At 41.6% G+C, this 13,334-nt stretch overlaps 1 protein-coding gene across 2 annotated transcripts; it reads right to left on the bottom strand.

The window, feature by feature from the left end:
- Positions 1–5,019: 5,019 nt before the first annotated feature.
- Positions 5,020–11,810, bottom strand: RB195_002873 (uncharacterized protein; the record flags this gene model as incomplete). Of its 2 annotated transcripts, XM_064200322.1 has the most annotated exons (11): positions 5,020–5,220; positions 6,264–6,399; positions 6,459–6,630; positions 7,553–7,741; positions 7,887–8,158; positions 8,514–8,610; positions 8,681–8,868; positions 9,107–9,186; positions 9,293–9,387; positions 11,706–11,717; positions 11,777–11,810. In XM_064200322.1, 11 exons carry the CDS (start codon positions 11,808–11,810, stop codon positions 5,020–5,022), a joined length of 1,476 nt encoding a protein of 491 aa, XP_064056202.1. The 2 variants fall into 2 exon arrangements, with proteins under 2 accessions (XP_064056202.1, XP_064056203.1); XM_064200321.1 differs by lacking the exons at positions 11,706–11,717; positions 11,777–11,810 and having other exon boundaries at positions 9,293–9,379.
- Positions 11,811–13,334: the final 1,524 nt, after the last annotated feature.

The raw sequence follows: 13,334 nt of genomic DNA, 5'->3' as shown, positions 1-13,334 counted from the left end.
CGTGTAAAGAGGGTCCCGGCGGAATTTCGAGCATGTCCCGAATAAGCCTCGGCAGAGCAATTAGCGGTGGCATGTATCCTAGAGAGATTCACCTTTGTTGCTACTTGAAAAGCTTACCTTACGCTTACTCTGCTTACCTAACGCTCCGAACACTACTGTTCCCAAAAATGACGGGAATGAGGATTATCGTTACCCTGTAAGTGTCAAGTTTCAAGTCAGTTTTTCAGAGTTTCATTGCAAGTACACTTGATTGATGAGTGTTGATTGAGACCGCAGAACGGAGAAGTGAACGCAACGAAAAGATCAACGAGAATTTTCGCATAACACCGCTACATAAGTAGTTGGAGTTGGAAAATAACAAATATTACTATCGTACGTTCTCGAAAGTACAGATACCGAGAAAACCATAAGGAAAGATCAAGTCGAACTATCTCCGAGTGCTTTCCTCTTGAAACCTCACATTGTGAACTGGATTCTTGTTGTGCCAATGAGGTTTTGAGGTGAAGCTTTTTTTAGTGGCCTGAATTTTTGAAAACCTCGTCTTTATCAAAGGCCTGGAAATGGTTCGAGGCCTTTGGTGGCATCAAACTTCTTTTTCCTTGACAAGCTTTGGTATCGTTTTAAGTAAATAAACAAGTACATAACACTTAGATCAACTCAAATTGTCAACATTTTAAAAAACCAAAGAGACAAAACATGCTATTAAATATCTGTTTTCTGTTTTTTTTTTTAAATTAAGGTTGTGCTCGTTTTATTAGTATATAATACTAATTTATTATTATTATTCCATTATCCTCTTGAATGACTTCTAGTTCATCCTTGATAAACCGTACGTGGAGGATCTGAAAAAATTTTGCTAGATTTACTCAGAATAAAATTTCACCGGATCATTCATGTGTCATGCAAAGTTTCTGACCTTTTCTTAAAGTTCCTTTTTTAACCAACAAATTTCGACACAGCTAGCAAAACGATGGTGATCTCTACCGACCAGGGTATAGGGTATTTTTCGCTGCAATTCTGGAAATATTCCCACAATCTTCATTTGTGTAATTTCTTTAAAATAGGAATCCGTATCTCAAAACCTTGAGTGACGAGAAAGAAATCAATGACGGAGTTCTTGTAGATAACCACCTCTGGGTTATCATTTTCCGCTTCAGAACCAACTTAAAGTAGTCCGGATTGGATCCAAGAAGGTACTCAGATTGAGAAGTTCTCCTAGAATTATCGGTTTTTTTGATCTAATCTGAGGTCTAGAAATCTGAGCATCTAAGAAGTGAGTGATGAACTTATATGTAGTGAATGGACTGTTGACGGAGTCACGAGACACGATCACATTTCCGATCAGCACCCAAACACTCAGCATGGACGTACACCCCCGCTCGATTGTGCAAATGCACCAAATGTCATAAATTTTCGGCACGACTATAGTTTATTGCTATAAATTGGGTCACATAAGGCACACTTTAATCTGTGGTATCCACAATTTTTTAGAATTCACTTGTCTCTACGAACTGAGAGTTTCTGAATTTTGACGCCACTTTTGAGAATCCCGGAAACTGGAAAAAGCTTCAAAGTCGAAGGCTGTGTAAGCTATGCCTGTAGAACAGACAAAGTGCTTCGAATCTCTTTACAATATTCATATACGCGTGTTGTGAGAAATGACGAAAATAAACAAAAAACTGCGCTCCACGAAAAACGGCGCAGCGCTCGCACTAATCTGTCGCTGTATAACATCATAAATCAAGTTCGCATGAAAATAAGAAAAGACATTCAGCGCAGGGTGCAAATTCTCGCTAATGGCATTGCATCGTAACGTCTCATAATCATCACTTTTTCATCGTTTAACGACATTCCTGCAAATTCACGCATTTGTGGCACCTTCACCTTTTTCTACAGAAGCAGTACGTAAACGATACTTGTGTGGTTGAAAATTCTTCAGTTTATCACGCGTTGTCTGTTTTTTTAAATTATGATTTCATTCTTTTTTCTGGAGAAAACAACAGTCACTTAGTAACAGGCGGATCTATTTATAGCCTCCGAGGTGTGCAGACAAAAAACGAATAAAAATAGTATGTTCTGGATGAACGAAGAAACTAGAACATTTATGAGAAAAATGGCGAGGTATAATGAATATATGAATAAATGTGAGGTATGAAGGCATGAATAGGAAGCGATGCACTAATCTCCAACGTATGACCGTGTGACCCACCAGTAGATCATACTTTTTTTAATCACGAGGAAGTGTCAACATTCGAAACGGAATTTTCTGGACAGGTTTGCAAAGAATCGGCAATGGTTCTTATTCATTCGCGAGAACTGGTAGTTGGGGTACAATAGACGGGTTTGTTAACTCTATCCTATTGCTATCAATACACAAATTGACATATTCATCTACATTTTTACAAAATATTTGCATTTCTACAACCTTTTTGTCCTCTCCAAAACTTAAAGGCAGCATACCACGAATCTGGGGTGGTACGGATTTGAGGTGAAGTATCCGTATACGGGGTCGTAGATTATGGAGGCCGGGGTGGTTCCGCTCATCTCTCACTGCAAGCAGCCGGCCCCTGTATGCTGTCTCGTACGATGCCTTCCATTGCAGCGCGCCACTTTTGCACGCGTAGCGTCTCTTAGTGCCTATCGGGGCAGTCCGAATTGATTTTCGACGAATTGCAGGGCGGAGGCGGCGCAAGGGGTGGAGCGTTGCAATAGATGGCGTCGTACAAAACAGCATCCTGGAGGCGGCTGCTTGCAGTGATGCAGGGAGAGATGAGCGGAACCACCCCGTCTCCATAATCTACGACCCCGTATACGGATACTCCACCTGAAATCCACACCACCCCAGATTCGTGGTATGCTGCCTTTAAGTAACTTCTTTCCTCCATCCGCACTAAGCCTCTGAACCTTCTTTATAAAATTTGGAATTTTTTTGATGATGACTTATGTGAAGCTGCATGTAGATCTCCTTCCCCTTCTTGTACCCTTCTCAACCTACAGCAAGTTCTTGCATCCAGAATCCATCCATTCCTCGGTGTTCGATATCCTACGAGAATTGACGTCTCGTTCATACTTTCTGTCAAAGTCGAGGTGGGTGCACCGCAGTCGGCAAGAGGTCCGAGTGTGATTGTACGATCGATCGGGGGTTCGAATCCGCCCTAGCGCTCATCAAGCCTTTCATCCCGCCGGGTGGATAAATTGGTACCAGACTTGTCTGAGAGGATAAAAACACTGATCTGACACATCGGCTGGCCAAGAAAGTCATCGTATTGGCGGTTCGTTACAGTTACACGTTCGTGAAGCTCAAACGATTCTGGCTTGAAGTGAACGTGGGGGCGCATCGCAAGCGGATTGAACAAACGCCAGACATTTTATCCTTTATCAATGTCCTCAGGTCTTCCACTCGATGAAGCTACGCCACTTTTTGCTGCGCATCTGCTTGTGAGTGTGGAAACTGTGCTTTTCTCTCTCAAAACCATTATTGTCGTGCTGTGATCATAGAGGAGACACGTAGCCGAGACGTTTTAAGTAACCGCGGAAATACTGACTCAATAAAAAAACGACTTCTAAGGAGAATTCGGTCGCAAGAGTGCTAATTTGGACTCTCTGGGCTTGAGAGCTTAAGACAGTAATGCTAGGGTTGCGCAAGGGAACAGGCACAGTTCTTGGTTAATGAGTAAGTAACGTAAGTAACGGTCTATATCCAACTTTATCTATGCTCTTCGTACACAGTTGTGTACCGTGTGGCATACAATGGCATAGGAATACAATAATAAACTGATTTAGGCTTGTTACAAATGATGACGATGATAAATTCCCAAAACCAAAACAATGGCGTATTTCCCGGAAGTGGGAAAGTTCGACTTCCCTTGAATCTTGGCGTAGAGACTGCAACTTGTCGATAGTCCAAGCTCTGGATGAAGCATTTGAGAGGATATATCACAAATGACCCGACTTTACTGACGTATTTATTCAGAATAGTTAACGTCAAAAACAGGAGTCGCTCATCATTTGGAGAACAATGCACTGAAACAAAATCCTACAGTTGTGGGAAAATTACACATAAAGCGAATTCGCCTTTTAAAAAAAAGCAAGAAAACCTATCTTCATAATCCTTGGCAACTTTTATTTTATCCTATTTACAGGTTTTTGTTTTAGTCAACAAAAGGGCTCCCACAAATGCTCGAACGAGGTCGCAGGATCTGAGCATGCAGCTTACAAAGGGTTCTCAGGCATAGTGTGGTCATTTTCTGAGAAAAGCTCTCTATGTCAACTTGTTGATAGTCGAATTTAAGCGACAGCCAAGATTGTTAACAAAATTTATTACGGCTAACGTTTCGGCGTTGTCGCTCGTCCTGGAAGAAATTTGATATATCCTTTCAATGCCTCACGAACGCATCCTGGTTTCCGAAAAAACAAGCATCGTTGTGCCTTGGCGTTGCCGATGTTGCGGATTCCGCGTGGATGTAACTATTTACTACTTCTCTATGTCGTTGGCTCTTGGCAGAACCGCAATGGATCCTGGACAGCAAGAGTCTTTTTTCATTCCCCACAACAAAGAAAAAAGTGGAGATATCCTCGAGAAAATTGCTTTTCAGTACCCGAACCATTGGAAACCTGAGGCGTTCAGTTGTAAAGTTAAAGAAAACAACAATGTGTCAGAAAATGCAGTACATAAAGTAGAGGTTAAACTTCTATCCGCAGTCTGCTTTCGAATTTTTCTCGTTTAGTTCTTAAGAATTATTTTCAAAATTATGTCTACCGTATAATTTTTGGCCTACTTACTCGTAATTCAAACAACATTTATTCCATAAATTAATAAATAAATACCACGCATCGTTTCATACCCACATCCATCTCATTAGATCAATGAGCTCTCAGGTCCGTTCGCATATCGCAAGATCACGGCTTTTTTTGAAGAATTTCGTTCGTTTTTAATTTTTGATCGAGATGTTCGGAATCAACCGTTTGAGTGGCGTCTTACAAGCGGAGAAAAAATTTGTATTTTGAATCGAACAAGGACTAATTAGCTTCACTTATATTTGTATTTCGCAGTTTTATTGAAGATGGCGATGCAAGCGTGCTGCTTGTTTTGCTGTTAATTCGTCTCTGGACCCAAACAAGAGCTAAAGTTGAGATTATAGTGGTGAGAATAAGGAGTTCCACGTGATGATAGATGGACATCCGAGAGCTGAGCACCATTGAAAGCGCACTGGCGAACGCCTGAAACGAGATGTATTGAGAAAATGAGTGAAAATAATTTGAATGGAGAGAAGGATGTAATGCATAGTAGGGTCAAACCGACAAAAAGCAAGGTGCAGTTACGTAAGCGTTTGCACTCGAAGCGGCGTAGCGGAGATAGCGGTTGGAATCGAGTTGGGACCATCTCGAATTGCAGCAATGAACGGTGGTAGCAGGGGTCCTTGGTCGATTCTAACCGCTACGCCTCACCGCACCGCTTCGAGCGCAACCGCTTACGCAACTGCTCCGTGCTTCGTCGTCGTTTTGACCCTACTATATGTAAAGTGCCTGCCGTTGATCAATCCGCTTGTGATGCACCAACGCATCCACTTCAATTCGGAATCGTTTGAGATTTACGGAGGCGTGTCTAGCCTATTCACTAGCTTGTTAGAGCAAGCCGATGTATCAAGTTAGTGTTTTTATCCTCCCAGACCAGCCTGGTACTAATTTATTGACTTCGGAAGGATGCAAGGGTTGGTCGGTACCAGAACAGTTTAGAACAATCGATCGATCGTGCACTCACACTCGGACCTCTTACCCGACTGCGTTACATACTCCCTAGAGGAAAAAGTGGCTGTGAAGCGGAAAGGAAGTTGCGCCACGATAGCAGCTTTAAAATATAATTTTGTGCCTTTGGAGCATCGTATGCGGAAATTCAGCGACAAGCAGGACAAAACATAAAAAGTTCTTTCAATATTTAGGGTATTTTTGAGAATTCGTCCACATACAAGGTTCTACTCATTTTCGCTTGAGTAACAGCGACAGGGTTTTATTGGAGTGGAATCAGTGCGGAGGACGGATTAAGAGCGTGTTAAAGACAGGAGTTGCATCACCCGTCGCGGATGGGCCGCGGGTGCGTTGCGGCCGCGTCGTGGCCGCTTGGGCAAACAAGCGTTGGAAGCGAAGAAGTGATCAGCAAAATTGCGCATTTCTTAGCTATAATTCAGAATTAGATTGAACGAATATTCTTGTGGTAGAAAACTGACAACGGAGTAGTGGTGAAAGAGTTGCCCTGTTGTTCCTACCTGATAGAATTTCGAGATGGCGAACGCTTGCGCTCGAGCCTCAGGCATCGCTAAAGCGCATGCTACGTTTCGCACAGTATTCGTCGCTGAATCAATCATTCCGAAGGTGAATCCAACCAGAAGTGTCAGCCAGATACTGCAAAATTCTTAGGACGCTAGGTTTTTTTTTTCTTAAAATTACAAAGGATTATTTACCTTGGTTGTATTAACCATGCTGGTTCATTTGTCGGTGTGATCGTCGCCCATTGAGGGACAGATGCGGCTATAGTGCCTAGAGCCACAATTGTGGTTGCTGAGGAGAGGGACATAGTCGGTGACAAACCGAAATCCTTGACTAGACGGGAACCATACGTGATGATGACACCCACTGAAGCATCCATAAATCGAAATGTTAGAGGCATCGTCAAATAAACCGAATTAGTCAGGAGCACATATCATTAGGAAATTTCATGTACATCTGACTGGTTCGAGGAGAAAAAGAGAAAACTGGATCAGATCAGAGAAGATCATAGTATAAGCCTTTGCTGTGCACATAATAGGCACTGATTGACAGTGAAGCGACTCATGGTAGGTGGACACCTTATTGCACCAAAGTAAGGAGAGTAAGCCCATCATTGACAATAATTGACGCCTCCCACTGATTCTTGTCCTAAGTTTGGATCTAGTTGTCGTTATTTAGTTGGGTAAGAGCGATATGAAGCACGGTGCAGTTGCGTAAGTGGTCGCGCTCGAAGCGGTGCGTTAGAGCGCACAGTTCATTGCTGCAGCTTGCGATGGAATCCCATGGAATCAAGGTGGGACCGTTGCGAACAGCAGCAGTGAACTGCGGTTGCAGGGGTCCTCACTCGATCCTAAGCGCTTTGAGCGCAACTGCTTACGCAACTACACAGTGGTGCATGTCGTTTTGACTCTCCTATGTGTACTCCTTACTAGTTCGATTTATTTTGACGACATCTCTAACACACATCACGTAAAAATGCAGAGTTCGAAAAACTTCGCTCACTAGGAGCACGAAAGACAATTAAGAAATAATATTGTTGACAAATGAGAATAACATTTGGGTTATTGAAAAAATTGACAGCGGTACGTTAGTCACACTTTCTTAGAGTTTAGACTTTCTTCACTTCACAGAGAAAAACGCGCTCCTTTCATTTTTGTTGACCCATTCAAAATTAGTAACTGTCTTGAAAACGAGGCAGTGTGGGTCACAAAAAATTAGTAGATATTTTCGAGTTAAAAATTATGAGATAAAATAGATATCAGATTCGAAAATAGAAAAAAAAACGTACTTGCAATTTCTCCTAAGCCAGCGAAGGCGCTGTAATACGCCGGCAAATAAGTATAAACGGTAAACGACTGCGTGAATAGGAATGTAGTCGGATAGACCGCCAACCAGAATGCGGTTACGACACCGATGTGAAAGAATAGAGGAGTGAGGAGTAGGATGTTTGGATTGACGAAAGAGGATAGCATCACTTCTGGAGAAAAAATCTTCCTGTCGATAAAATCTCTTACACTACTGTTCGAAAACAAAGCAATCTTATACTATTTTTTATTTTCGAACATAAGTCTCACGATAGAATCTCGAAAAAAAAATCTTCCTACAATTGAGGAGTTACTCACTCATTTCCTCAGTGAATGATAGCAATCGCTTCGGTTTCCCTCCTTCAATACAGTCATCGATATCTCGGGCAGGGATTAGGGCGAAGATAATATTTGAACATACAGTAACCGCAGCAAATGCTCCATACATTAATGCAATATCACTGTCAGTGAATTCACGCGAACTTGCAGGCTGTACGCTGTGCATCGTGGAGTTCGAGATGTCAGCGGAAGAATTTGCTGAATCGTTGAAGTGCAGAATGATCACTAGAAGTGCTGCCGAGAAAAACAGACTAAAATGAGCACAGTTGAAAAAGACTGATAACTTAAAGGGATCGCCCCACGAATCTGGGGTGGTACGGGTTTCAGGTGGGCCGTATGCCTATACGGAATCGTAGATTATGGAGAGGTGGGTGATTCCGTTCATTTCTTGCTAACGGTCCGGAAGATGCAGTGTGTGCACAAGGCTGGCGCTCCAGTAGAACTCATCTTTCGGACCGTTTTTTACGGCGATGAGGAAGAAGTGAGCGGGTTCCCATCCGTTTCTGCAATCTACGATCCCATGTAGTCTTTGACCGTCGGAAATTCATATCACGTCAGATTCATGGGGTGATATCTTTAAAAAAGCTCAGCTACTGTAATAATTACCAAAAGTTCCCGATAGACCACATTATAGCTGAGTTCTGTTCGATAGTTCTTCTCGTCGAATGTGCAGTCATATATGAACCATAACCAGTATAGAAGACTGAAGATGAGAATAATCAATATATCGATCGCATCCCAAAAATATGTGTCCGTGAACAAGGGGAACGTACGCGCAAATCCTGTTCCCACTAATGTGCAGCAGAAATAGTACAAGTAGCTGTTCAAATAAAAGAAACTAGTATGATAAATAGTGAAACATAGTGAACCAAAAAATAAAGTCCATTTCGCAGAGAGCACGGGCAGTATGGATGGCGTGAACAGACAGCCAAACATGAAAGCAACAAAACATACTGCTTGCCTAAAAAAATGCATTATGTTTTGCTGATCCCAATATTTTCTTGAGACTGATTGTTTATTCTCCAAAACTATGTTGCATTACTGGATCACCAAAGCACGAAAAGTGTGCCGCAGACTAGATATTGCCACGCCCACTCTGCTGCAGCACAGTTGTTGAAGATCCGAGTCGCTTGGTCCTTATTGCTTTTTTTTGCCACCTACTGGAATTTTAATATTTCTCGATTTTTATAAGAACTCACCCATAATATCCTGCATGTGCGCCTATTCGATCAGGCTGACGAGCATTTACAGAATGTGTCACAGATTCGACGAGAAATGTCTGCAAAACGATGAAACACTGCCCTCCATAGAACTGCGGTTATTTTTTGCTGTAGAGTAAAGACGCAGGGAAGTGTCTGGGAGTCTGCTGCCCGTCGGCGACCCACCTGTGCGTCATTTCCTATGAACACAAACATATGGCCTAGTCCAAGCAGGACTATACAGATCAGTTCAAACTTCGACGATGACGTCATCGAGAGAGCTGAATAGAAATTTTGATGCTTGAAGGCATTACCCTACGAATCTGAGGTGGTCGATTTCAGGTGGAGTATTCGTATACTGGATCGTAGATTATGGAGAGGTGAGTGATTCCGTCCAGTTCTTCCTAACTGCCGTAAAAAACGGCCCGGAAGATGTGGCGCGTGCACAAGGCTGGCGCGCCCCAATCGAACCCGTTGTAGAAAGTAGCGCCCCGGAACGCTCGAAGCCGTATCTTCCGGGACGATGGACGATTTTTACGGCAATTAGGAAGAAATGGACGGAATCACCCCCTCTCCTCAATCTACGATCCCGTATACGAATACTCCACCTGAAATCCGTACCACCTCAGATTCGTGAGGTGATTCCTTTAATAACTGCATAATACAAAGTACGAAGAAATAGCATGAAGAGGAAATTTAGAAAGGTGGATTTTGTGCAGCTATGTAGAATAATCTCTGAATCCTTTGACAAACAAGAATACATCACAAAATTTGACGGTGATCAATTGAAAAAGAGGATCAGTTGCCCGCAGCAGTTGATGGGCGGACAACTGTTCCACGCGGCGGCTACTTTGTTGATTTGAACATAAATTTGAACTTCGGTGTAGGATGTAAACTGATTCACTGCGCCATAAATGAGCACTGCTCTGGAAAACTTAAAACTTAAGACTTAATAGATTAAGCAATATAAAATATTAACAATTCTGTGAAAATGAAAATGAAGGTGTGAGAGTACGTTGTCCGTTGACTCTCGGCCGTGCACAGAAACTGGACGTTACATGGCGTGAGGTCAGCGTGACCACTGCGCCAAATCTGGCTCGCTCCGCAACACGAGATCTACCACAAGGAGTTCTAACCAACCTTGTGGCCAGTATGGGAGCACGCTGCTTTACCGAACGCGGTGATCAAACACTCTACTGAGAACCATGTAGCTCTTTCCTTAATGTCCAGGAGACCATCTTAAATCGCAGTGACCTTAGTGTAGTTGTTGTCTTTAAATAAAAGTGACATTTCTGTTCGTCTCATTGCGTGTTTCTTTAAGTTACCTTCTGTGCTATACTGTAGCACTTCTTTCGATGTATGGTCCAAGTTTCATTTTGCTATGTCACTTGGCGGTGACACATCATGCGAAGGTTATTTTTATCCGTAAGTTTTGCACACCAGTGTATTTGCTCTGTAGAGCAGTGGGCATGGGAACTCTCCCGACACGACGGTATTACTGATGGTTACTAAACAACTGGTGGATTCATGCTAGTGAAAGAATGAAAAGTCTGCATTTACCGGATTCTTAAAGGGGTTCTGTTAATACTAACCCATAGATTGATTTTTTGTATTGAATTAGTACAGACAGACCATCTCTAAGAGTCCAGATCCTTTTTTTTAGTTTTCAGAGTTGTGTAACCGTTAGTATTTCCATGTTTGGAGAGTTTTTAGGCCCAATACCTTAGCTGCCTTAATCTTCTGAAGAGATGCACTTTTCCATTTCATTGAAATATTTTCGTCCATCTTATACGCCCGGATAGGCGAAGAACGAAAGAAGTTGGAGCTAATCCAACTTCAGATCCTCTCCACCCGAAACCTATCAAAAATTACGCAATCTTCTGTAATGTTGGACGTCTTATGCATTCTTTACAAATATTATATCATATACATTATTACATTCAAACATTACAAAAGATATTGCACTCTTCAGAAAGTATAGGTATTATTTTCCGAAGTACCGAAGTTTTTCTTTCTTTGGCGTTTGTATCTCATTGAATAGACTACTGAATCGAAGTTATATGAGTGTAAGTATCGAAAAAGTGATCATTCCTCTGGAAATAAAGGTTCGGAGAGAGCAAAAAGTTGTAGGAATGCAAAAACGTGTTTTTGCGAACATGCAGATCAATATGTCAATTTATATGTATATTGTACACATTTTACGTAGAACTGAAAAGAGCAATGCTACTTGTAAGTCACGCAGCCTCTTAACGATTATTAGAAAATTTGATAACAGCAACAGTTACGTTAGTTTAGTTAGTCACGAGTATTAAAAAACGGTGGAATGATGAACCGACACGCGAGGATTGCACTCTACTCGCACCACTTTATTTGGACACGCTCGATATAATTGAATTTCAAATTCGAGACAGTATGTTCGAAAGCAAATAGTTCGCCGATCAAACAATGACAAAAGCGAACCAAACCCACACTTCATGTACCTAAAAAAATGTTGTTTTTAGTGGATTCATGTGAAAAGGGTCCCGACGGACTTTCGAGCATGACCCGAACATGCCTCGGCAGAGCAATTAGCGATGGTGCATGACCCGAAGAAATTCACCTTTCTTGCTACCTAAATAGCTGGCTCTCTTCACCTACTGCTAATCATACGCTGCATAGGATGTAACTCACCAGCTACTAAATTGTTTTGGAGAATCAAACACATTCACTGGAAAACATTTTGTGATGTGAGTTGATCTCAAATCTGTAACCCTGTCAGAAACAAAAGAAAACTTCACAGGAAGTGTGAGAGAAAGATGCACCTAGTAGTTTCAAATTACCTACACAAAAATTTTCGTTAAAATCCGGAAACATTCCAGCTTTCAGAAGTAACGAAAACGAGAATTATCATTATCCTATAAGTTTCAACCTTTCTGTACCCTAATTTATTACCAGACAGAGGGACCTTCTGTATTTCTGAGGTGCTTAAAAAAGTGTTCATTTGATAAAATTTTTACACTTTCTGAGGGTAAAACTGTGTAAAATTCGCTATTTCTTTCTTAGTAGACCACCATAGGAAATATCGTGTATTATTAATCAGATCGTTTTTAATCTATTCAGTAATTTCGACAACTTCCACGATTCTTCTTCACATATTTACCTATAACTGTGTAATTCTTTGCGTCTCTATGGCGTCTCTAGAGCACCTAAGACGGTTGTTTGCGTCTTTATGAACGACTGGTGCGTCAAAGTTGTTTTGCGTTACCGTTCCCCTTTTTTACCGCTTCCTAAAGGATAAAGTTAAAGTTTCTGGCGTTAATCAATCCACTTGGGATGCGCCCCCACGTTCACTTCAATTCAGAATCGTTTGAGGTTTACGAACGTGTATCTGGCCTATACAATGACTTGCGGTGGATAGCCGATGTGTCAAGTCAGTGCTTTTATCCTCCCAGGAAAGTCTGGTTTTAATTTGTCGACACAGGAGGAATGAAAGGCTTGGGGAGCACTAGGGCGTATTCGAACCTCCGATCGATCGTGCAGGAATCGGAACCTCTAACCGCTACACCACACTCCCCCCCCGCTTTCTATGGCATATATAATATGATTGGTGTGTAAATTAAACAGAGTGAAAGATTTGCTTTGGATTTTCGCAAATGCCATAGTTTTTTTTTCCGAATCTCAGAGTTCCTCCCCCCTCTAAAACGCTTTTAAAAGCAGGAAAATAGCCATAGATAGTAGTAATAAATAGTAGTCCATAAAAGCATTGGAAGATTCGGTGCAACTCGGAGAGAACAAACCAGGAGAAAGGGGTTCATAAGTTCATGTTAGCGATTATGTGATGAAAAGAGCAACACAAAATGAACAAAAAGGCAACCATAAAGATGGAAGCAAAAACACAGAGATGAAACAAAATGGTTAGTGGAAGCTGCAAAATGAAGGACCAAAAAACAAACAAACACGAGGAAATACGCGAAAATAGACGTGAAGCTAGAATCACAGTCAAGAGAAGAGACGAAAAGGATCAAAATAAAGAGAAAGTTGCAATTTCCTCCAAAAATTTAAAGATATAAGTAGTGAATTCTTTTTCATAGAAGTTAAAATCAAATAATTCTATTATTGTCAACAGAAACTTAGAAGAATATAATAAAAGCAGAGAAATTAAAGATGCAATGTCAACGTACAGCAAACGAATGGCTACTGGTGCAGGAAATTAAAAAAGGAGTGAATTTACCTTAGCATTCCATTTCTT

The sequence above is a fragment of the Necator americanus genome, chromosome IV (assembly GCF_031761385.1).
Source record: "Necator americanus strain Aroian chromosome IV, whole genome shotgun sequence".
Lineage (NCBI taxonomy): Eukaryota > Metazoa > Nematoda > Chromadorea > Rhabditida > Ancylostomatidae > Necator > Necator americanus.
Note: the sequence above shows the minus strand (reverse complement) of the source record. Positions and strands in the feature narration are given on the sequence as shown.